General features: G+C 47.0%; 1 protein-coding gene across 1 annotated transcript in view; it reads left to right on the top strand.

Annotated features, from left to right (window-relative positions):
* The window catches only part of ABCA13 (ATP binding cassette subfamily A member 13), a 390771-nt gene that overhangs the window by 338979 nt on the left and 26536 nt on the right, over nucleotides 1–25256 (top strand). Inside the window, exons 56-59 of the mRNA XM_058725626.1 lie at nucleotides 6724–6874; nucleotides 12187–12321; nucleotides 15087–15190; nucleotides 24076–24168. Coding sequence (XP_058581609.1) covers nucleotides 6724–6874; nucleotides 12187–12321; nucleotides 15087–15190; nucleotides 24076–24168 — 483 coding nt within the window. The remainder of the gene's footprint in view (nucleotides 1–6723; nucleotides 6875–12186; nucleotides 12322–15086; nucleotides 15191–24075; nucleotides 24169–25256) is intronic.

Raw genomic sequence — 25256 nt, 5'->3', positions numbered from 1 at the left:
GACACAGGGCCCTATCACATGACCCTGGGATCATGGCCTGAGCCGAAGTCAAGACACTCACCCGACTGAGCCACCCAGGCGCCACAGCCATAACAATTATAATAATAATGCAGAAGTTTGAAGTATCATGAGAATTACCGAAACGTGGCACAGAGAGACAGGGCACGGAGAGTCTTGCCCGACACCGGGCTGCCACAAACCTTCCGTTTGTAAAAAGCACAGTATCTGCAAAGTGCAGTGAAACGAGGGAAGCCGGCATATCCATTTGGCGCGGCCGTTCCCGGGGGCCCTTTGGTCTCGGAGTCCCGAAACTCTGTACCCGTTCAGCCACACGCGGATCCCTTCTGTCCCCGCTGGGTGGCTATCGCCATTCTCTCTCCCTGTGGTTTGGACTCCTTACTCACATCATATAAATGAAATTGTACGGTATTTGCCTTTTTGTGATACGTTCATCTCACTGAGCAGAGTGTCCTCAAGTCTGATCCATGTTGTAGCAGGCATCAGAATTTCTCCCCTTTGTGCGTCTGTTGCACAACTAAGCCCGAAGTTTGTGCTTCTTCTCCTACTACTCCTTGACATGGACCCTCCTCTCTCACCATGCTGTTGTCTCATGTGTCTGCCCCTCTGCCTGCCTCTTCCTCTCTTCCTCTTCTCTGTGCCCACAGAGGTCCTACCCTTTGGATCGATCTCACCCAGAGCGTCCCATCCACATCTCCTTTGGATGAGTGAGGGTGACCCCCTGTCCCACTTCGCCTGAATGGAGGGGTTTCTCAGTTCGTGACACTTCTCGCCCTTTGTAAACCAGGACACTTGGCCATGCCGGTGAAGCCGGCTCAGCTCACTGCAAGCCCAGCAAGTGTCCAGCTGTCTTGTCCTCTTTGTTCTCTCCTCTGTCCCCTCCTCCGCTGTAGACTTGCCTCCTCGAGACAAGGTCCCGTATCCATGAGGTCTGGGCTTTGTGTCGTTGCTTGTGGAGTGAACGTGTGATGGAGCACAGACTCCCAGGGAACTTGGTGGCGGAGGGCTCCTACCCCCAGTGGGCAGAAGGGGAAGCGAATCCCTCAGAGGGCACCCCCCTGAAGAAGCCCATGAGCAAAACTCGTGGCCTGAAAAAGACCAAAACCCTGACCCACGAAAGCCTGATCATTTGTTTTGCTTATTTTTTTTTAATTCAAATCTAATTAACACATGGTGTTATATTAGCTTCAGGTGTACAGTAGAATAATTCAATAACTGTATATAATTCTCAGTGCTCATAAAGACAAGGGCACTCTTTACCCCCCATCTGTCGATTTCATACCCTACCTCCCTACCACCTCCCCTCCGGCAACCACTCGTTTGTTCTCTGTATTTAAGAGTCTGGCTTTTTGTCTTTTTTGTGCGTTCACTTCTTTTGTTTCTTCCACTCGACATCTGAGTGAAATCATGTGGTATTTGTCTTTCTCTGGCTGACTTCTTTCACTTGGCATTATATTCTCTGATCCGATCCATGTTGCTGCAGATGGCAAGAATTCATTCTTTTTTATGGTTGAGCAATATTCCGTTGTGTGTATATTCCACATGTTCCCCTGTGGACAGACACTTGGGCTGCTTCCATATCTTGTCTGTTGTAAATAATGCTGCAGTAAACATGGGCTTTATACATCGTTTGGAATTAGTGCTTTCATTTTTTTTTGGATGATTAGCAGTAGTGGAATTCATAGATCATATAGTAATTCTACTTTTAATTTTTTTAAATGTTTATTTATTTATTTTTGACAGACAGAGAGAGAGAGAGACAGCACGAGTGCAGGGGAGGGGCAGAGAGAGATGGAGAGACAGAATCCCAAGCAGGCTGTGCGCTGTCAGCACAGAGTCCATGTGGGGCTCGGACTCATGAACCGCGAGATCATGACCTGAGCTGAAATCAAGAATCGGACGCTTAACCTACTGAGCCATCCAGATGCCTCTAAATTTCTTTTTATCTAATAAATAATGTCCAACTCTCCACCATACATTACAAGACACAGGGTGCCTGGATGGCTCAGCGGGTTAAGTCTTAGACTTTGGCTCAGGTCATGATCTCACAGTTCATGAGTTCGAGCCCCACATTGGGCTCTATGCTGACATCTCAGAGCCTGGAGCCTGCTTCGGATTTTGTGTCTCCCCCCACCTCGCCCCCTCCCCCCCCTCGCACATGCTCTTTCTCTGTCTCTTAAAAAATGAATAAATATTTAAAAAAATTACAAAAGAAAAGAAATTACAAGACAAGCTGAAAGACAAAACACACATTCCATAGAGACAAAAATGACATTAAAACCAGACCCAGCCGTGGCAGGTCGTGAAGTATCACAATGGGAGTTTATAATAACTCTGACTGATGTGCTAAGGACTCTAATGGGGACAGTAGACAACATGTGAGAAGAAATGGGCACTGTCAGCAGGGAGATGGACACTGGAAGAGTAGAGGTGCTGTCAGTAAAAAGGAAAACTGTAGAGGGCAGGATGACAACAAACATGAGACGGGCTCAGCATTAGCTGGATGCCACTGAGGAAGGAAGCATTGAACCTGTGAACGGGTTACCAGATACTTTGAAAACTGAAGTGCAGAGAGAAAACAGGAATGAAAAGGTGGAAAGGACTGTCGGGGATCGTGACAGGGACGACACATGGCCTGTGTGCCCAATGGTATCCCCAGAAGGAGTCCAAAAGAGAAAGGGACAGAAGAAATAGCTGAATAATGACGGCACTGGTTTTCAAAATGTGTGACAACTCCCGAAGTGCGGAATCCGGAAGTCCACAAACCACCAAAGAAGACAAACACCAAAAAATCGACACGTGATCATGTGATATCCAAGCTGTAGACATTCAAAGACAAATTCTCGAAGGAGGCTGGCATGGGGGACAGATACCTTACCTACAGACTTACCAGAAGCCGTGGGAGAAAGAAGGCAGGGAGTGGAGTGTTTAAAGCATTCAGAGAAAAATTACCACGCCCTAGAATTCTGAACCCTGTGAAATGATCTTTCAAAAGTGAAGGAGGCATCAACACAAAATGAATTTGTTGCCAGCAGAACTGTCTTGCAAGAAATGTTGAGAGAAATGGGGCACCTGGGTGGCTCAGTTGGTTGAATGGCTGACTTCAGCTCAGGTCATGATCTCGCCATTCCGAGTTCAGGCCCCACATCAGGCTCTGTGCTGACAGCTCAGAGCCTGGAACTTGTTTTGGATTCTGTGTCTTCCTCTCTCTCTCTTTCTCTCTCTCCCCTTCCCTCTCCCTCTCTCTCTGCCCCTCCCCCACTCATGCACATACGTGCTCTATCTCTCAAAAATAAACATTAAAAAGAAATTAAAAAAGAAATGTTGAAAGAAGGAAAATAATATAGGTTGGAAAGTCAGATTTACATAAAGAAAGGACGAACACTAGAGAAGGAGTAATTGAAGATAAAAAATCTTTCCTATTTATTATTCTTCATTTATTATTTCTTCATTGATTTTAAATAGTTTGTTTAAAACAATAACAGCAACTTTGTATCTGGTGATTGTGGCCTATGGCTGAGTGACATGAATGGTGGAAATCCAATTGGGAATGGAAGGGGGAATTGGGAATTCTCTGCTCTAAGATGCTTCCACTGGGGCACCCCAGTCGCTCTGTGGGTTGAGTGTTCGACTCTTCATTTCAGCTCGAGTCATGATCCCGGGGTTGTGGGATTGAGCCCCTTGTTGGGCTCTGTGCTGAGGATGGAACCTTCTTAAGATTGTCTCTCTTTCTCCCTCTGCCCCTCTCCCTCCACTCCTCTCTCTCTCTTTCAAAAAAAAATAGGTACTCCCAGGTCATTTTTATTTGCAAGGGGACTTGAAACAGTTATAAATGTATCTCGTGAACCACAGAACAACCAATACAAATTTTTAAAAAGAAATACAACATAGTCCAGGAAAGGAGAGAAAATGAAGTCGTATACAATGTTCAACTAAAAACAGATAAGGAAGAAAAAGAGTGAGAAACAAGGAGAACAAATAGAAAATTGTTACTATAATCCAAGTGTGTCAAACGTCACTGTAAATGTACTGGTGTAAACGCACCAATTGATAGAAACTACCAGAGTGGATGAAGAGACAAGACCCAACTATATGTTTTCTAAAAGAATCCACTTTAAATGTAAAGACCCGGATGGATTAAAGGCAACGGGGAAAAGAAAGATATGCTGTGCTGACATGAATGCATAGAAAGCTGGAGTGTCCCCGTGAATTTCAGAGCAAGACAAAGGGCAAAAAGAAGTTGTTAGGAATAAAGTGGGATATTGCATAATGATAAAAGAGTCAGTTCTCCAGACCCGGATGTGTGTAAGCCCCACCCCGGCGTGTCAGAATCTGGGAGGACGGGGCGGTGGACCCAGAGAAGTGGGGGACATCAGTGCTCCCCTTTGAGGGACTGACAGGTCCATCAGGCAGAAAATGAGTCAGGATACAGTTGAACTAACGGGCACATTAGTCAGCTGGGTCCAAAGACGTCTATAGGATACGTTGTGCAACAACAGCAGTGTATGCGGTCTGTTTGGGCTCACATGGATGGTTCATCAAGATGGACCACGTTCGGGGCTCCTTAGAAATGTGACAGTACAAGTCATGCAAAATGCTTTCTCGGATGACATTAGCATTAAGCTAGAAATAACAGAAAGGCAGCTGGAAAATCCCCAGATATTCAGGGATTAAACAACGCACTTCTAATTAACGCATGAGTCAAAGACTAAATTGGACTCCATTAAAATAAAAACAAAATCTGCTCAGGGCAGAACACTTCTAAGGGCGTGAAAACACAAATCCCAGATGGGCAGAGAATATTTGCAAAGCACGCATCTGATACAAGACTTGTATCCAAAAGATACAAAGAACCCAACAATAGAAAAATAAACAACCCTATTAGAATATGGTCAAAAGGTGTGAATGGATACCTCGCTAAAGATACAGATGGCACATGAAGAGACGTGCAGTGTCACATGTCACTGGGGAATTTCAAATTTAAGCAATATATACACGTCTATTAGAGTGCCAGAAATCCTAGACTCTGTCAGTGCCAGAAGCTGGGGACGAGGTGAAGCTATATTGGAAATGCTCGTGGTACAGCCACTACCCAGGACGGTTTGTGAGTTTCTCGCAAACCTAAAGCATAGTCTTACGATAGCCTGAAGCAGTCCTCCTCCTAGATATTTATTGAGATGATTTGAGAACTTATGTGCACACACACACACAAAAAACCAAACAACCCAAAAACCCTGTAGGCTAATGCTTACAGTAGTGTTATCAATAGTTGTCAAAATTTGGAAGCAACAGAGGTACGCTTCAGTAAGTGAATGAATAAACAAACTGGGGTGCATCTAAACAATGGAATAGGGGCGCCTGGGTGGCTCAGTCAGTTAAGCGTCCGACTTCGGCTCAGGTCATGATCTCACGGTCCGTGGGTTTGAGCCCCGCGTCGGGCTCTGTGCTGACAGCTCAGAGCTTGGGGCCTCTTTCGGATTCTGTGTCTCCCTCTCTCTCTGCCTCCACCCGCTCGTGATCTATCTCTCTCTCAAAACATAAACGTTAAAAAAACAAAATTGGAACTCTATAAATTAGAAAAAAATTCCCTCCCTCTTCCTTTTATGTTGTAATCTTATTTTTTCTCCTCTTCCTTTTTTGTATGGTTCTTCTATCTTTCCACCTAATGGTCACAGAATGAGAAAAATGGTAGACTGACAAGCGTAAGGTGGTTATTGGAACTGGCCCTTTAGTGAACTCCAGGCCCGCAGTGACACGCGGGCTTCCATTTTAGCAGCCATAAAAGGGTGGTGGTGATTTTTTTTTCTTTTAATAACTGCTGTGTGCATTTCTACCAGTAAAAGGAAGTAGAATGAAGTACAGATTTGTGCTGTAACGTGGATGAGCCTCTGAAGCTTCATGCGAAAGTCATATATTGCATTGTTCAGTTTTATAAACTACCCACCAGGCAAATCCACAGGAACGAAAAGCCAGGGGCTGGGGGGACAGTGGAATGAGGAGTGACCGATTTGTGGGTACAGAGTTTCCTCTGGGACCCCGGGTTTTCATCTGCAGTATTTTCTCGTATGTTCAATGAGAGATGGATAGGCTATGCTAAAAATGTACTTTTTAAAAACCTGAATCTGAATGATAGTTTAGCCATTGATTCATTAGCAATTGTTTTTTTTTTTAATTTTTTAATGTTTATTTATTTTGGACCTAGAGAGAGAGAGAACACACAAGCAGGGGAGGGGAAGAGAGGGAGGGAGACACAGAATCGGAAGTAGGCTCCAGGCTCCGAGCTGTCAGCACAGAGCCCGACATGGGGCTTGAACTCACAAACCTCGAGATCATGACCTGAGCCAAAGTCGGACGCTTAACCAACTGAGCCACACAGGCGCCCCCAATCCATTAGGAATTCTCATAAATTGTTTTGGTGGGGAAATAATTGTTATGATGGCCATTTATTAAGCATGCCGTATGCCTCCTACATAGCTCTGTGCTTTCTGTATTATTATTTTTTTTAACATAAAAAGCAGTCGTGGCCTCAGAGCCACGCCTGGACACGTGGGTTGCTACTCATTCATCGAACCATTTATGCTTAACTGATTAGTTGCATTGTATGAACTGCAGTGAGCTTCTCTTTGATGAACCAGGTTGGAGAACTGGATGATGTGTGTCTGGGGAGCCGAATTTTCTGGACTGTGCTGCTGTTTCTCGTTGCAGAGAGACCGTGGATCTGTCTTTGGCGGGCGCCGCAGGTGTTCGCATGGGCTACTGTCCACAGCAGGACGCCCTGGACGAGTTCCTGACTGGTTGGGAACACCTCTGTTATTACTGTACCCTCCGCGGGGTTCCCAACTCCTGCATTTCTCAGGTAAGTCTCCCTGAGGTTTTCCAGGAAAGCCTCCCGCTGAGCTATGCTCGGCTAACACCTCTGGTCCCAGCACAGCTCTCTGACCCGATAGATAAATGATAAACGTACCTGAAAGATGTTTCCAATCTGATGACACGGAAGGAAACACAGTCACGATGGTTGTGTTGTTTTCAGTTACGTACTGAAAATAGAGATCTGAGTGCAGAAGTCACTTGGGGTTAAGGGTGACATCATTTGCAACTTTGTCTCCTCTCCAAGTGCCTTTCAAGTTTCCTGGACTGTTGTTTTCATTCGGGAACAGAGCTCATAGACCCTCTGCCGGGGCTTACAGAGAAGGGTGCAGACTGTACAGAAAGAAGGCCAGTGGGGTGGGGGGGACTGGGACGTCAGGAGGAGGACTTCCTGGTGAGCGGGCTGACACCTGCCAGCCTGACTCCTTCCCAGGTGGGCTCCAGAGGATGGAGAAGTGCCAGAGACTGCAGATCACCCCCTTCCTCCGTCTCTGTGGGAGGAGGGGGTGGACGTAGCCCCGAGAACGCAGGAGGCCTCTGTGCAGTGGTCAGCCAAGCCGAGCTGGCAGCCTTGATCAACAGCTCAGAGGACGTGCCAGGCGGAAGCCGCTGGAACAGCAGGTGCTTGAGGCGCAGTTTTCCCTTTCCTGCCCCTTGCAGGGATTCTGGAATGCTCCTTGCATTCCCGGATTCTGAACAAGGAGCAGAAGTAAGCCGCTTTTGCGGTGCATTTGCGACGTGATTCTGCAGGGAGGGAGCGTCCCAGAATTCACAGGAGACAAAACTAACAGCCTCACCTTCCCTGGTCCATGAAAATTCACTCGAGCGCTGTTCTGTCATCTTCTTCAGCCTTCTTCTCTTACCGATGCTCTGTAAGTTAAGAGCAAGTAAAGCAGAAGCCCTCCTGGTCCTCGAGGACCTGGGTCCCTTCACCCACCTGCCACCGTCAGGAAGCAAGGACGACGGGCCGCCCCTGGCGGCCTGCTCATCTGTACAACTGTTGAGGTCCGGGACTCATCAGAGCTCAGTCTTTAAAAGGCGTTTGTCTCTGTCAGCTCCCCCGGGTTCGTGTTTGATTGAAGAGGTAGATGCTTGGCGAACGCCACAAGCTGGCCCCTTTGCCATCCCGGGGGAAATGCACGCTTGGAAAAGTTCTTGCCAATAGAGTGAGGCCTGGTGCTGCCCGTCATGTGGGGCGATTCCCTCCTGAGTGTCGGCGGTCTTCCAGACTCCTCTTCCTGAGCCCCCTCCACAAAGAGAAGTTATCGTAACGGTGGCCGATGAGGAACTGTCTTCGCTTCCTTCCCGAAACCGCGAGAGAGGATTGCTGCTTGCCCCGAGCTTTCCAAGACGTCAGCACGTGTTCCCGGAGGACGTGGCTCCCTTTATGGCAACCTTCCCTCTCCTATAGACTTTAGAAATGCGGGAAATCTAGAGCAAGCGTCCCCGTTCTAATGCACCTGTCACCAGGTGACCAGAGGGATTATTGTTAAATAACAGAAAACAAGACTTTTAGCCAACACTTCAGTATTTATTTTAAGTATTTCACAGCAGCCATATGAGGTAGAAAGGTTGCAAATGGGGAAGTCGAGAGGCAGGTAGCCGAGACCCGCCTCAGCTAGAATGGCTACAATGGGGAGGGGTTTTCTTTTGAATTCGTAGAAACCAGCTCCAGAGTAAGTGTTCTTTTGTTTTCAATTTTTTTAAGTTTGTTTATTTATTTTGAAAGAGGGAGAGAGAGAGGGAGGGGCAGAGGGAAAGAGAGAATCCCCAGCAGGCTCCCCACTGTCAGCACAGAGGGCTCGAACTCATGAGCCTTGAGATCATGACCTGAGCCAAAATCAAGAGTCAGTCGGTTGAGCGTCCGACTTCGGCTCAGGTCATGATCTCACGGTTTGTGGGTTTGAGCCCCGCGTGGGGCTCTGTGCTGACAGCTCCGAGCCTGGATCCTGCTTCGGATGCTGTGTCTCCCTCTCTCTCTGCCCCTCCTCTCCTCGCTCTCTGTCTCTATCTCTCTCTCTTTCTCAAAAATAAATGAAGAAAAAAAATTAAAAAAAAAAAGAGATGCTCAACTGACAGAGCCCCCCGGGTGCCCCCAGAGTACAGGTTCCTGATTAAGACGCTATCCTGATGCTGAGTAACATGCCGGCTGCTTGTCGAAGATGACGGAATTTCTTGTTCCCTGAATGGCTGGGTTTTCCTTTCTATGCCCCTTGCTAGCTAAGGAAGTGACAATTGTGTGGAGTGACCTTACACATCTCCCTCAGGGCTGGAGCTGCCCCCAGGGGGAGTCCTCACCTCCCGGACTCCCAGCCGGGGTGTTGATCTTTTCCTAGCCTGTCTGCCGCTCACCTCGGTTCTCTCCCCCGGGCTGACGTCCACCTTCACGGTAACCTGGGCAGCCACAGTTGTGTCCACTGTGATTCCAGAGGCCCCCTTGTGCCTGTGGGAAGCCCCTCCTGAGAGCCTACCGCACCCCTCCCCCCCCTGCCTCCCCCCCCCCCCCACCCCGCCTCGGCACCCAGGCTGGTCTGCATCCCAGGGTCCCAGCTCACATATAGCCCACTCTTGGATCTTCTGCGTATAGTCCCCCTTCCTCCCCCTGCAAACTTCCAGAAGTTCCATTAGATGGGAAAGAGAGGCTGTCTTCATTTGGCTCAAATTGAGGCTTGGTGTGACGGTTTTCAGTTTCTCCCTATTGTCCACACACTTCTTAGGTTTTTTTTGGACAGGGATCATATTTGAACCTGAATTCAATGAACCTGATGTTTAAAAAATACATCGGGTTATAGCAAAAGGATCCAGGAGACAGGGGTGACATGTTCTGGCATGCTAGACAAACGGGGATGATAATTTAAGGGTTATTGTGATACCCAAACTGCCAAACCCCGGTGCTGATGGGGATGAGGCCTGGGGTTTCGTAGTTTGGGACGGAAGGGGCAGAGAGCCCTTCGCCGCGGTGCTGTGACACCACCCGCAGGTCCTATCGGGAGCCCCCCGCTGTGTCTCACCACCTACTGTTTGCTCCATGACACGCCTTTTATCCTGGAAGTTTCTTCCACTCTCACACAGTTTTCCTAGAGGGAGCTAGAAGTTAAGGCAGGAGGAAGGGGGACCTGGAGGAAAGTCAGGGGGTGGGGTTGGAAGAAAGGCTTTCTGTCCTAAATCCTGGGCCCCTTTTTCCTTCTTAGTTTGATCTTTACTGTCACAGGAAACTTTGATTTGGCCGTCAGTGTGGTAGAGGAAAGAATTTTGCTTGTAAGCGAACTCTAATACATAGGTGGACCTCCGGGCGGTTTATTTTGGGTTAGATGATCCTTACAAAGATGTACTAAGTGTGCGTCACGATCATGCACCGGGCATATAGGATGAATGAATCCCACACTCTGGACTTAAATGGAGTACAACTTAGAACTTTATGAGAGAGGGGCCCCTGGGGGGCTCAGTCGGTTAAGCGTCCAGCTCTTGATTTTGGCTCAGCTCATGAGCTCACGGTTCGTGAGACCCAGCCCTACGTCGGCCTCTGCACTGACAGTGGGGAGCCTGCTTGGAATTCTCTCTCTCCTTCTCTCTTTCTGCCCCTCCTCTGCTTGTGTTCTTCCCCCCACCCCCACAAATAAATAAACTTAAAAAAAAAAGAACACTATGCGAGAGAAATACATAATAGCAGAGAGAGAGAATCCTTAAGCTCGATACATTTTGGGGTTGACATGGTATTTTGCTGACCACAATTCCTAGGGGATCCCGGGATTGAACCCAATGTATTTGTTCTATGTCTTCTGCACTCTTCCCTGGCCCTGGCATCCAGGATCTGTCACTTGCATTGTTTAGCCTTTTGTGAGCTTGGAAAAACGAGACCTACGTTTCCTGGTTCCAGAAAAATAAGCCATCGTAGTTAGATGGGCTCATTCAGAAATTCTCTGCATTCCCTTGACTTACACTGTTAACTAGTAGACCAGTACTCGACATTCTTATTTCTTTTGGTGTTATTGTGCGGCTGCACAAATAAAGCTGTGGAGTGGTTTATGTGGGGGGTTTCCTTGGGAGGCATCAATGTTGTCCCAATATTTAAAAAAATGTTTTTTAATGTTTACTTCATTTTTGAGAGAGAGAGACAGACAGACAGACAGAGCACGAGTGGGGAAGGGGCAGAGAGAGAGGGAGACACAGAATCTGAAGCAGGCTCCAGGCTCTGAGCTGTCAGCACAGAGCCTGATATGAGGCTCGAACCCACGAACCGCGAGATCATGACCTGAGCCGACGTCTGACGCTTCACCGACTGAGCCATCCAGGTGCTCCTGTGCCAGTATTTTTAGACATTCTCAATATTTCATCACTGACACTATTATTATTATTATCCCAACTTTTATGCATTTATTAAAAAAATACATTTGGTAGTTCATATATTTATTCAAAAATGTATTTGATGTAGTTATTTTATTTTTTACTTTTATTTAGTTTATCCTATGTTTCATCAGTTGTTGAGGACACAGAGTTTTCCCCACATCTCCTAGATTTGAATGAAGATATGATCTTGGCCAGTTTGGTTATATGGTGGTACATAAGCAAGCGAAACTGACATAGTGCGTTCATGGCTCTGTGGTCGCCAGAGTTAGGTAAAACACATTTGTCAAGTTAAAAAAAAAAAAATTAAATTTACTTATTTTGAGAGAGACAGAGAGACAGTGCGATTGGGGGGTGGGGGGGGAGACGGAGAATCCCAAGCAGCCTCCTCGCTCAGTGCACAGCCTGATGTGGCGCAACGTCGCCTTCTTCTGGCCTCATGCAGCTTCCAGCAGTGTCCACTGAGAATCATGCCCTCCCCTTGCCAACCTCCCGCAGGGCCGTCTCCGGCAGCTCCAAGGATGGAAGGGGGCATTTCTTGCCCCTGTGACTAGTGAAAACTCCCTTCTGAGTTCTCTGCTCCCTCGAAGTCCCATCCTGCCCACTCCCCTGTCTGGTTTATTCCCTCACTTCCTCCTCAGTCTTGGTTTCGGCTCACCTGTGTGTGGCTGTGCATCGGGGCCCTGGCCCCACTGTACTTCTGACCCTCTCTGCTCCCCAGCGCCCCAGCCCCGCGTGCTCTGGCCAAGGCTGCGATGCCCCCCAGGCACCCCAGCAGAGCCCCCACCCCCACCCGCTCCTTCTCTGCCAGCCTGGGGAGGTGAAGGGAGGTGTGTGTGGGAGGTGGGCAGGGGCAGCGGGAGGAGGGGAGGGCACTCAGGGCTGAGAGCCCCGCCGGGGTGGGCAGGGTGCCCTGGGCCAACAGGGATGCGTTCACAGACAGTGCCTCATTTGCAGGTCGCCGGGGACCTGGTGAGGCGTTTACACCTGGAAGCCCACGTGGACAAGCTGGTGGCCACCTACAGTGGGGGGACCAAGCGGAAGCTGTCTACGGCCTTGGCTTTGCTGGGTAGACCCAACCTGCTTTTACTGGTGAGTAGGGGAGATCCCAGTGGTCTGCGGGGATCTTCAGATAAGATGCTTTTAACTTCTCAGAGCCCCTCTGGGAAAGAAATTCAAATCGGCAGTGTTGGTTGTCTGCACTAATATGCTCTTTTGCCCTAAGGCAACGTTTCCCAAACAGAATCTAAAAAAGCATTGGGATGTCTTTTGATAGAGTCCCTGTTACTGACCTAATTGAAGGTTCAATAAATATTTACCATTAAAAGCAGTATTTTATTTAAAAAAATTTTTTTTAACATTTATTTTTGAGAGAGACAGAGCGCGAGCAAGGGAGTGACAGAGAGGGAGACACAGAATTGGAATCAGCTCCAGGTTCCGAACTGTCAGCACAGACCCCGACATGGGGCTCAAACCCACGAACTGTGAGATCATGGCCTGAGCCGAAGTCGGACGCTCAACCGACTGAGCCACCCAGGCGCCCCTAAAAGCAGTATTTTAGAATGGTATCAGGATTCACCTATAATCTGAAAACCAATATATGTTTGCCATCTAGTGTGTTGTTTTTGAGTGTTTTTCTACCTGCAGATATGTGATTGTCCCACCTGCAGTGACATGAATCCGTGGTGAATCTTGATGGCGGGCATCGGGGGCAGGATGGATGTGGAGGGACAGCAGGTTGTTCAGCAAGACAGTGGAGCCTGTACGCAGTGGCTTTGAGACAAGGCTGTCTGTAATCTGGGAACTGGAGTTATTCCAGCTTGGCTAGATGAAAGCATGAATTCGTGGTGGGGGGATCAAGAAATAAAGGCAATTGTCTTGCATTTCAAAGTTAGCTAGAAGTAATATCCTTCAAACAGGAAGTACATAAAAGCCACTGTTTGGGTGCCGTAGACAGGGTATGAATCACTGATGTGTATCTCATGGTTTCCCACTTGTACAGAGTCTGAGAGCCTTCAAAACGTGTGGGTAACAAATTCTTTTCTTCTTTCTTTTCTTGTTCATTAAGTGGAAATGGGATTCAAGAGGTCCGCATTGGAAAAGTGGCCCTCATTAGGTAATGAGGTGTCTTCTGGACTTCTGGAGGACTTTTTCTTTCTTTCTCTTTCTTTCTTTCTTTCTTTCGCTCTTTCTCCCTCCCTCCCTCCCTCCCTCCCTTCCTTTCTTTCTTTCTTTCTTTCTTTCTTTCTTTCTTTCTTTCTTTCTTTCTTTCTTTCTTTCTTTCTTTCTTCTCTTTCTCCCTCCCTCCCTCCCTCCCTCCCTTCCTCTCTCTCTCTCTCTTTCTTTCTTTCTTTCTTTCTTTCTTCTTTCTTTCTTTCTTTCTCTTTCTTTCTTTCTTTCTTTCTTTCTTTCTTTCTTTCTCTCTCTCTCTTTCTTTCTTTCTTTCTTTCTTTCTTTCCTTCCTTCCTTCCTTCCTTCCTTCCTTCCTTCTTTCTTTCTTTCTTTCTTTCTTTCTTTCTTTCTTTCTTTCTCTTTCTTTCTTTCTTTCTCTTTCTTTCTTTCTTTCTTTCTTTCTTTCTTTCTTTCTTTCCTTCCTTCCTTCCTTCCTTCCTTCCTTCTTTCTTTCTTTCTTTCTTTCTTTCTTTCTTTCTTTCTTTCTTGCTCTAAGTTTGCTTCTTTGCAAGGTCCAAATCAAGGACTGTTGCCGAATGCCACATTCTGACACCCGGTAGTGAATACAAACCCTTGCCTGGGTCTGCGGGGTGTAAACTAGGTTTTCCATATAAGAAGTGTTTACAAGGCATGGTGTCTGTTACCTTCTGTAGAAAGTCCCCATGCTCTGCCTTGCCAGGCATGTGTCCTCATTTCGGATGGGGACTCCTGTCCCCGGCTCACCACAGCCCCCGCCTGCTTCTCACAGCCTTGCTCTCAGCTCCTTGGTTGCCCTAGACTCTGGGCTAGGGGTCAAGCTGGGGACCGGAGTCAGCTGCGGGGGTCCAGAGTCTGCTTCTGCAACTCTTTGCATGCACGCAGCCTGGCACATTGAGTGCATGCCTCCTCATCTGCACGTGGTCCTGACACGGTCCTGTCTGTTGGACTCCGTGAAAGCCATCCATGAAGTTGTGCACATGACATGCATGGCCACCGCACATGTGGTGACTGGGATGTCGGGGAGTACTCAGAGCATCTGGTTAAAGACACTCACTGACGGGCCTTCACACTCCCCCTCCCCCACCCCCCCATCCCCCGGGAGAGAAGATAAGTGTCCGGCACGGGGTCAGGAAGATGCCCAACTACACATCCTCTTTCTCACCGAGTGAGGCATGATCATAGCTTCTATTTGCTTGTGTTTGTAACTACCCTCGTAGATCACCCAGCGTGCAGAAAACACAGGTGCTGTCTCCCTGTTCAGTGCCATGTTTTTGTCCGCTTCCCGTCCGTTTCTCTCTTTGGGGAAGTTGATGACCCTAAGCTCTTAAGAAAAATGTGTTCAGTACTCCCTGACTGCAACAAGCCCAGAAATGCATCACGTGGTCCACAGCCATATCTCTCAAACGCGGTTGAGTAAGTGCTCCGGTGCTCATTGAAGGAGAAAGCCCCAGTTTCCAGGAACCCCACTTTACCCACTGGTGCAAAGTGAGTAAAGCTTGTTTCTGCTTTTGCGTGTCTTTCCGAGGTGGATGGCCGTGAAGCCCTGTGCAGGCGGATGATGCATCGAGGGGGGCCGTCCTCACCGCCGGGGGGGGGGGCGGGGCTCGACTGTATCCAGATGCACTGTGGCTGCCCTCCCGGCGGGGCCGGGCCTGTCCGTCCCGACGTGCACCCCCAACGCCGTCACCGTGTGCTCTCTCCCTCAGGACGAGCCCAGCTCCGGGATGGATCCCTGCTCGAAGCGGTTCCTGTGGGATGCGATTAGGCAGGAGGTTCGCCAAGGCTGTGCGGTGGTGCTGACCTCACACAGGTGAGCCATGGCCCTCGTGGCCAATCCGGGAGCGTGGCTGGGGGGCCGGCAAGGGTGGCAGAGCAGCGGGGGCCAGGCCCGTGCTGCCCACGTGACCCTGCCTCTGGACAGCCCCGCGGTGATGGGGATGGAGTCGTGAGCCCCACGTGTAGGCTGGGACTCTGAAACGGAGACGGATCCGGTAACATAACAGAGGCCGACAGCTGGCAGGTGGCGTGGCCGGACCGCGAGCCCGGCGGTCTGTCGCAGGCACACTCTTGCCCTGGTCCTCCGGAGGCCGGGATTCGGTGCCTGCCCGCCCAAGACCTTTAACCCCAGCAGCAGACTCGGCTGAAACAAAAACGTCACAAGTTTCTGAATTTGGCCCCCTGTTTTCTTCTTCACAGAATTAATGTTCTGATTAGATTTCAGAGTCCTTGGCCTATGTTTTTACTTTATGTCACACTGTGCTAAGCCACACAACACCTCGAGTCTCAGGTTATATCAAACCCGTTTGTGGACAGCGCAGTGTGATTTATCTGAGGTGTAATGGGGATTAGGCTTTACGGCTTCAACGTAAAGTGAGTAACACACGCCCTGAGTTCAACGTCAGGAGCTGAGAAGGAGCCAAGATTCTGCCTTACTCATAAGCTAACAAAGTTGGCAGGCCAAGTTCCTGGATGTTTCCAGAGGACACGAGCCTCCTGGGTCAGAGGTGAAAATTTGTATTACTCACTGTCAGCAAGGTCCCGCTGGTTCTGGTGCCCCTGATACCCAGACGATGCCTGCACACAAGGGATTGGGTGGGGGACGCCACCTGCGTGGTGACCCTCCTCTTGAGGGCAGCTGATGAACAAGCCAGCTCTGGGTTTGGGGGAGATGATACCTCGTCCTTCAAGGCTGCTCGGTGAAAACACAACTTTGAGAAGTGGCCCGTGTAAAGGGCAGCCAGGGCCTTGCAGTCTGGGAATTCCTAGCCAGACAGGTGAATCATGGGGACCCCGGGCTCTGGGGGGGGGTGCTCCCCACCAAGTCTGTGCCGCAGCAGGCCATCCGCCCCTTGTTGCCAGAGGTGAGATGTGAAGCTAAGGCAGTGTGAGATCTGTGCGGAGGCTCAGGAGACTTTGCCGAAGGCCCCGGCATCATCGGTTTATGTGAAAATCCTCTTGCGAGCTGTACGTCTACATGCACGATCCCGCCACACGTCCATCTCAGACCCTGTTCCTGTAATAGGTGCCAGTGGCGACCGTGAGTGTCTGAGCAAAGTCAACCCGTATTTCCATACAGGATGACGCCGTTCACACATGTCACTTCATGTGAGAGCAGATGCTTCCTCACCTTCTTTGCACTGTTTTTTTTTTTTTTTAATCTTCTCTTATTCCCTGAGGGTTTGTCTATTGTCCATCGTCCCTGAATTTTCACTGCTGGACTAAATGCTGCCAGTTTTTTTGGGGGGGGGGGGTTGGAGAGAGAGAGAGCATGCACAAGTTGAGATGGGGCAGAGAGAGGGGGACAGAGGGTCCGAGGCAGGCTCTGCACTGACAGCAGGGAGCCCAAAGCGGGGCTCGAACTCATGAACCATGGGATCATGACCTGAGCTGAAGTCAGCTGTTCAACTGAATGGGCCACCCAGGGGCCCTGAAACACTGCCAGTTCTTAAAACAGGTTTTTTTTTTTTCTGAGATGTAATTTACATACCCTATAATTTACCCACTTTAAGTGTACCATTCAATGATTTTTTTGTTTTTGGGGGGGGTTTATTTAGGAAAATGAGAGTTCTGTGCACCTGTCACCATAATCCAGTTTAGGGCATTTCCAATGTGTTCTCAACGTTTGTTTTCAGATCATCCCCATGCAAAGTCTCAGACTCTTTAGCTCAAATGTGTCTTCTGGATATTTCATGCCAACGAGATCATAAAAAGTGTAGTCTGTTGTATCTGGCTTCTTTCGCTTGCTGTGTGGCCAGACCTCATTTGTCTGGTCTTCCCCTGTCAATAGCCCCTTGGATTGTTTCCAGTATAAGGTGCTGTGAGCAGTCTTATAAATGTCTTTGTACAGACACATGCTTTCATCTGTCTTGGACAGTGTCTTAGGGGTCAGATGGCTGGGTCGTGTGGTAAGTTTGTGGTAAGTCTGCTTTAAGAAATCGCAGAACACCGTTGTGTTTCAACGTGGCTTCATCGTCTTATATTCCCAGGAACAATGATGAAGCTCCTGGTTTGTGCAGACTCTTGTCAACACTCTGTCTTTTTGATTGTAGCCACCCTAGTGAAGTGTGATTTTCATTCACATTGTCCAGATGATCGTGTCACCTCTGTCTTCTCACCAATGTTGTCTCTTAGAAGAAGCTGGCCAGCATCCCTTCTGATGCTTCCTGGTACATCCTGGGTCGTTCCTGGGTTGTGCCTCTCAGGACTTTTCTCTCCAACTCTCACGGTTAAACCCCAGTGTGTCCAGATGTACATCCCTCCGGGTATCCTTCCTTAGGTTCATGGCGCTTCTTGGATGTGTAGGTTAATGCATTTCACCTACTGTGTTGATATTTTGGTAGTTGTTTATTCAAATATTTTTTTCTGGCTCTTTCTATCTTTCCTTTCCTTTTCCACACCCTGGTACTTTCTGTGCATGTACAATGGTGTCCTGCAGATCTGTGTTTCTGTCCCATTTCTTTTAAATATTTTTTTCCCTCTTTTCAGATTCGATAATCTTCAAGTTCACTGATACTTTCTTCTGCTACCCAGGTTTGCCGCGGGCCCCATAGTGAAATTTTCCTTTCATTTATACTCTTCAACAACAAAAAAATTCATTTGGTATTTTTTTTTTTAAAAATTCAATCTACTTCAGAAACTCTATTGTCGTCTAAAAAAAACATTCTTTAAACATTGTTCCCTTTAGTGCTTCGAACATACATAGAGTTGCTTCATTGAAGATTTTTTTCTGCTAAATCTAGCATTTAGGGGCATCTAAGAACAGTTTCTGCTGACTGCTTTTCTCCCTGAGTATGGATAACAATTTCTTGTTAATTTTACAGGTTATAGTTTTTTTTGTTGTTGTTGTTGAAAACTAACTGGGTATTTCACAATATTTAATAAATCGTAGCCTCTCTGGTTTTTGATTCTTCTCCTTCCCTAAAAGTTGTCGTTATTGCCATGTTATTTATTTATTTATTTATTTATTTATTTATTTATTTATTTTTCTTGGTTTTCTTCTTCTTGGTTTGTCTGTCCCTTTCGTGTGTCTGTCTGTCTGCGTGTCTTTGCCTGGGATGAATCTGCGGAATCTCTTTCCACTGCAGTGAGTAGCTCCCAGTGACGCTCTTCAGTTTGTGTGTTAAATTCTGTGCTCATTTTGTGAAGCCCGGATTCCTCGAAGCCACCTGCTTTTACATAGACAGAGGCGGCCCTCAGCCACCTGACGCCAGCCCCGATCTGTCCTCTGCCGGTGGGTCCATGTGTGCCCAGGGGAGGATGTTCCCCTTTCAGACCTCCTCACGTGGCCCAGTCTTGCCTTCTCCAGAGTGCTGCTGGGCTCTGGATGTGCGTGTGGCTAGTCTCTGGGTTCACGTGGGTCATGTGGCTGGCGTGGCCCCTCTGTGGCCTCTACTGCGTGGAAGTGCAGCCTCAGTAGGCTAGGCGCGTGCCCCAGTGACACATGAGCTAATGTGGGCACTGTCAGGCCAGATACTGGAGCTCTTGGCCTTTCTTGTCTGCTGGGCTCTACACAAGTCACTGATGTTGACGGCGTCGCCGGGTATGGGTCCCAGTTGAGCGCAGAGAAGCTCCCGGTCCTCGTGGGCTGCCTTGTCCTGCCAGTAGCCGCACGTGTGTAAAGCTGGCCGTGCAGCTGTTCGTCAGTGGTAAGCGTTTCTCAGACCGTTGCATCCTTCTAGACAGTTTCCAACATTCCGAAATGGTTGTTTTTGTTCATTGTGTCCAGCTTTCAAGTTGATTTGGGGGGAAAAGATGTGCCAGGTTTTTCACTTGGCCGTAGCCAGAAGTCCTGCCCTCGGCTTTTGTCTTGGTTCTGTTTCTTTTCAGAAAATAAAATGTTACACTGAAATGAAGTAAATGTGGCAAACCCTCTACCTTATAATATACGTTCGTTTTTGCTTAAAACGATCCTCTGGCCGTGCCAATTCTGGAAACTCTCTGCATTCCTGCATTTATCAGGCCGGTATTTGTTAAGGCCTCATTTTCATATGTGGGTTCTAAGAGTGGATAAAGTGGGGGTCACGTTAAAAATCCCTTTTGATTTCCATATAGCGTATGATTATTACGGACAGTTCTCAGGAAGACCGTACATCACTGTAATTTCTGTCCTACGTCCTCCCGTTAATGCGGTTTCACATTAACGATGTGTCTTCATTTCTATAAATCTGCCCATATTCATGCAATACAAAGATCTAAATGACTCACGATTAATGGAGAGTGCAGCAGCCAGTGACTGATTCTGTGCTTCTGAGACAGCTGCCTGCAGCTGAAAAGTCTCCAAATTGCACAGTTTCCTCTTAATTTTGAGGTCCTGTCTCTGTTCCTCTTCTCACTCCTTACCTAGAGGACCGTGGGGGGAAACATGGGGTGGGAAACTGAGGTTAGGAACGCTGTTTCCCCCTGGAGTCACTGAGAGGACTTACAATGGGTCCGACCGAGAAAGGCCAGGGTGCTTTTATTTTTTTAATTTTTTTTTTTAATGTTTATTTATTTTTGAGACAGGGAGAGACAGCATGAACGGGGGAGGGTCAGAGAGAGAGGGAGACACAGAATCTGAAACAGGCTCCAGGCTCTGAGCTGACAGCACAGAGCCTGATGCGGGGCTCGAACTCACGGACCGTGAGATCATGACCTGAGCCGAAGTCGGACGCTTAACCGACTGAGCCACCCAGGCGCCCCAAGGCCAGAGTGCTTTTCGCTCGCCCATCAAACCCTGACTTGTACCGTATGCTCCACGCTAAGCTCTTGACTCCTCGCGCCCCTGACCAGAGAGAGCTCTGTTCCAGCCAGCCTGACCACCCGAAGGAAGCACGGTGTTCATTCTCAGAGTAAATAGTCACAGATTATTTCACTGCACCTGGCATTGGATGTTCTTCCTGCTGCTGAAAGTCCTCAAAATCTCTCAGTCTCTGCCCTCTGGGCAGAGATGTCATGGCAACCCACCCGCTGTTTAGACCTTATTTGTTTGACAGCTAATAACAACTCAGTTGAAATTACCACGTCGTCACTCCAAGGTCGTAATTAAGATCGGTTGTTATTTGGATCTCTGTTCATCTGAGATGCATAAGGATGCGATAGAGAAAACTTCACGTTCTCCCACTTTAATTAGAACACCTACGATGCACTCATGAAAATTTTAAATTGGAACTTATTAAAGAAACAGAGAAAGATATGTTTGCACAAAAAGATTTATAAAGCCTATTTTGGGGCGGCTCAGTCACTTAAGCATCCAACTTGGGCTCAGGTCATGATCTCACGGTTCGTGAGTTCAAACCCTGCGTCAGGCTCTGTGATGACAGCTCGGAGCCTGGAGCCCGCTTCGGATTCTGTGTCTCCCTCTCTCTGCCCCTCTCCTGATCACACTCTGTCTCTCTATCTCTCTCAAAAATAAATAAACATAAAAAAAAGATTTATAAAGCATGTTTGGAATGTGAATAGCACGTATTCTTTAGACCCCATGTTAAACTACTATAACTCAGACCCCAAATTACAGTGGCTCAGACCAGACGTGTTTTTCTCTCCTCCACTAACAATTCATGATGGTGGACTATGGTGGAGCCCAAGGTCATCCAAGGATTCCGAGTCTTTCCACCATTTCACTTACTCACTTGTGAGTTTGCCTCATCTGGGTGGTTGAAATTGACTTTCTAGTCCAGCTCATGGAAAGTAGAAAGAACCCAAACCCAGGGCAAGCGGCTTGCCTTATTTTGACGTGACCCAGAAATTGTACTTCCCATTGACCCGAGTTGTCACACGTCTGCCTCTAGCTGCATGGGAGGCTGACCAATATAACCTTGATCTGAATGTCCCATGACCTAATGAGCAGACGGGCTTTACGCCCATTCCCGAACAGTGAACAGAATACCTGATTCCTGTAGGGGATTTGGATGGCACTTAGTGCAGAAGCAAAGGAATTGCACCATGAATTTCACTTTTCAAGTATCGTCAATGTCAACCTTTTCGTGTGTTTTGCCTTCCCTTTTCCCCCCCACATTCGTGTGCAAGTTTCCTAACACGAGCTGCCATGCTGTATCATTACTTTTTTTCTGTGCAACTAATGGAGTTTAGAAAACCTCATTTGAATGGCTGTTCAACACATGGACGCACCCCCATTTATCTGAGTATCATATTATCCTATTACAGAAGCGGTTTCTGGATTTTTACTCTTATAAATAACTTGTTATATGCATTCCTATTTTCTGTGTTTCCTAACGTAAGTTCCTAGAAGAGATTAGTGCCAAATTGAGTTTTCAGAAAATCACGCCAATTTTTCACTCCCACCGGCAGTATATGAGGTTGGGATTGTTGAGACGATGTTTTTAACTTTGCAGGTATTTTTTTGATCTGAGAATTCATTGTTTGTATTTGCACCGCAGATAGGGGAAACAGTGTTTCCCTGTGCAACAAACAAAAGGCACATTTGGCAAATGACTTTCTGGCTGGAAGAGAATTTTAAGCTCACTTATTTGATGGTTAAGTTTCTAATTTGTCAGGATGTGTATTACCTGTGGACAGTTCTTTGAATAGTCACTATATTTGACCTTCCTCCAGGATTGCATTTTTATAGTTTCATTTTTACGCTAACAAAAACAGTTCTGTATACCGAATGGATTGGGGCGCCTGGGTGGCTCAGTCGGTTAAATGGCCGACTTCGTCTCAGGTCATGATCTCATGGTTCGTGGGTTCGAGCCTCACGTCAGGCTCTTGACAGCTCAGAGACTTCAGATTCTGTGTCTCTCTCTGTCCCTCCCCCGCATGTGCATGTCCTCTCTTTTTCTCTCTGTCTCTCTCTCTCTCTCTCAAAAATAAATAAATGAGGGGCGCCTGGTGGCTCAGTCGGTTAAGCGTCCGACTTCGGCTCAGGTCATGATCTCACGGTTCGTGAGTTCGAGCCCCGCGTCGGGCTCTGTGCTGACAGCTCAGAGCCTGGAGCCTGTTTCAGATTCTGTGTCTCCCTCTCTCTCTCTGACCCTCCCCCATTCATGCTCTGTCTCTCTCTGTCTCAAAAGTAAATAAACGTTAAAAAAATTAAAATAAATAAATAAATAAATGAACTTTAATATATACTGAATGTATCCACCCTCACGCATTGCGTTTGTTGTAGTTTTGTTTTTACTTCTTTTTGAGTTTATTTATTTTAAGAGAGAGAGACTGCAAGCAGGGAAGGACAGAGGGAGAGGGAGAGAGAGAGAATCCCAAGCAGGCTTAGATCATGACCTGAGCCGAAACCAAGAGTTGGATGCTTAACCCACTGAGCCACCCAGTTTCCCCTTAAATTTTTTTTTAAGTTTATTTTGTTGTAGTTTTTTTTTTTTTTTAATGTTCTTTGGCTGTGTTTTGACAGACTTATTAGAAGTTTGCACTTCTGCATTGTCAACTACCAAGCATTTTCTTTCATAGTCTCTTCCGTCGCTGATGCTTAGAAGGAATGTTCCCATCCGCTTTTGTGTTTAAGATGTGACTGTTTAGTTCTGCACAGCCTTTCTTCTTCTAATGATCTGCCTTGTAACTCCTAAGCCTGTTGCCTTCCTTGAATTATCTGAGCCTTAGAACAAATGTTAAATATCTTCTGGAGCAACTCTTATCATTCTTCTTGTTCACAGTTTTTCTACCTCTCACTAAATAATTTTGAAGGTATGCTTTATAATTTTGATTGGCATTATACTATAACCTTATTATAATTTATTTTATTTTCTATATAATTATAATAACCGTATTACAAGTTACAAATCTTTATTACATATTTTATACCAAGATAATGTTATATAATATCACAAGCCAAATTATAGCTGCAAATTACAATGTAATTTGTTATATTTTATTTTATATATTATAGTAAAATAGAATTCACATATATATTTTATATAAAATTCATTTATTACATTTATATTCATGTACCTATCATGTTTTATATTTATACTGACATATACTAAGACTATTTTATGTTGCAGTAATTTTTATATCACAGTAATATTCATTTATAATAATTTCTTTTATCTAAAATATATTCACTTTTTTCTTTTTCTTGACACATCCTTTTATTGATTCAAGATTTCATTTAGGTTCATTAGTAGATCTTATTGCTTTTTTTTCATAAAACTTGCACATTTTCTGTGAAGGTCACTTGGATTTAGTTTATATTTTCTTACTATTGCAACAGTTTCTCTCCTAATAACCATTGTTCCTGGGATTTTGAAATACTGCTAAGTTTTGGTTAATTGTGTCATTGGTTATCTAAATAAAACATCCATTTTATTTTATTTTATTTTATTTTATTTTATTTTATTTATTTTATTTATTTATTTTATTTTATTTCTTTTCTTTTCTTTTCTTTTCTTTTCTTTTCTTTTCTTTTCTTTTCTTTTCTGTTTATTTATTTTTGAGAGGGGAGGAGCAGAGAAAGGGAGACAAAGAATCCGAAGCAGGCTCCAGGCTTGAGCTGCCAGCACAGAGCCCGACACGGGGCTCGAACTCACAAACCGTGAGATCATGACCTGAGCCAAAGTCGGACCCTCAACCGACTGAGTCACGCTGGCGCCCCAAAACACACATTTTAGAAGTGCTCATTGAGGGTTTCTTGAGGTGGTATGTAGAAAATTCACCAACAGCAGCAGTGTTTTTGTCTACGTGTTGCTTGGGGGGTTTGCTGCCTGGAGGACGCACTTGCTCATGCCCTTCTCGTCCTGTCCCCCCCAGCATGGAGGAATGCCAGGCCCTGTGCACGAGACTGGCCATAATGGTCAACGGCAGCTTCCAGTGCCTTGGCTCCCCTCAGCACCTTAAAAGCAGGTATGTTGCACGTGTGTGTGTACGTGTATGTCTCCTCATCTGTTCACTGCATGAGGCGGTCACAACCGGTGATGCTTTCGAGCCAGAGTGGTCCAGCCCCTCCTGCGGAGGAAGGAGACGGGGGCCTGGGGAAATGAGGGGCCTGCGGGCCACCGACCGTGGCTGCAGCTCCCACGTGGAGCCCAGCCATCCTCCCACCACGTTCACGGGCTTCTTCCGGACATTCTCAAAGTGACCGTCAGGATGAAAAGAGGAGAAAGTGTGTCCTCGCCAGTGCAGAATACTTCACACAGAGGTTGTCCGCCCCCGTAGCCCCCGTCCGGGGCGGGTGGGGGGCCTGTGTTACCTGCCAGCCGCTGTGCTGTTGAAAAGGCCTCCGCGGATTCAGGACGGGAGACCAGGGTTGTTGTGGTCGATTTTCGTCCTCTCCATGGACTTTGTGGAATCTTCATGATGTTGCTGACAGTTCCTACGAGCAGTTTTGCATCCTAGTCCCCCGGTTTTTGCATTCAGTGTCCCCCAAGCTGTTTCCACAGTTTCAAATTTCCTCTTAACTGGCCGTCTAATCTGGTGTGTCTGATCCAGAATAATTTTTTAATATGTTGATAAATCTCTTTCCGCTTTCATTTTATTCATTTTTTTTTTTTGAAGCTGGAATTTGCAAGCCGAGATTTGCTAAGTAAACAGTCGTATATATTAAGGTGAAGTATTTTTATTTCGTGGAGAAAATATCAGCGAATGCTTGGTTCTCTGGCCTGGGGAGCGAACACGCCTTTTCTGGTGGCTCAGAGTCGGGCACCGCGGGGACACCCAGCCTCGCTGCCGCGTGAGGCTCAGGGTCAGCCGCTGGTCAGACCGAGCCTGCTGGATGGAAACTGTTCTCAATATGCAGTCTGCTCATTTTTAATAAGTGTCATCAAAAGAAAAATAATCTTTCACACTCCCTCACCTTTATGAATGCTTTCATAAAGTTTTATAGCCCGTGCCTGATTGCCGGGTGATTTACGTCTGAGCTTCTCGACCTGCCTCTCTCAAGGTGGCTGCCGGAGCCCGGCCCTAGGACGCGCCGAGGCAGAATTAACCTCCGT

The sequence above is a fragment of the Neofelis nebulosa genome, chromosome 4, assembly GCF_028018385.1.
Source record: "Neofelis nebulosa isolate mNeoNeb1 chromosome 4, mNeoNeb1.pri, whole genome shotgun sequence".
Taxonomy (NCBI): domain Eukaryota; kingdom Metazoa; phylum Chordata; class Mammalia; order Carnivora; family Felidae; genus Neofelis; species Neofelis nebulosa.
The sequence above is the reverse complement of the archived record's forward strand: the minus strand, read 5'-3'. Positions and strand labels throughout refer to the sequence as shown.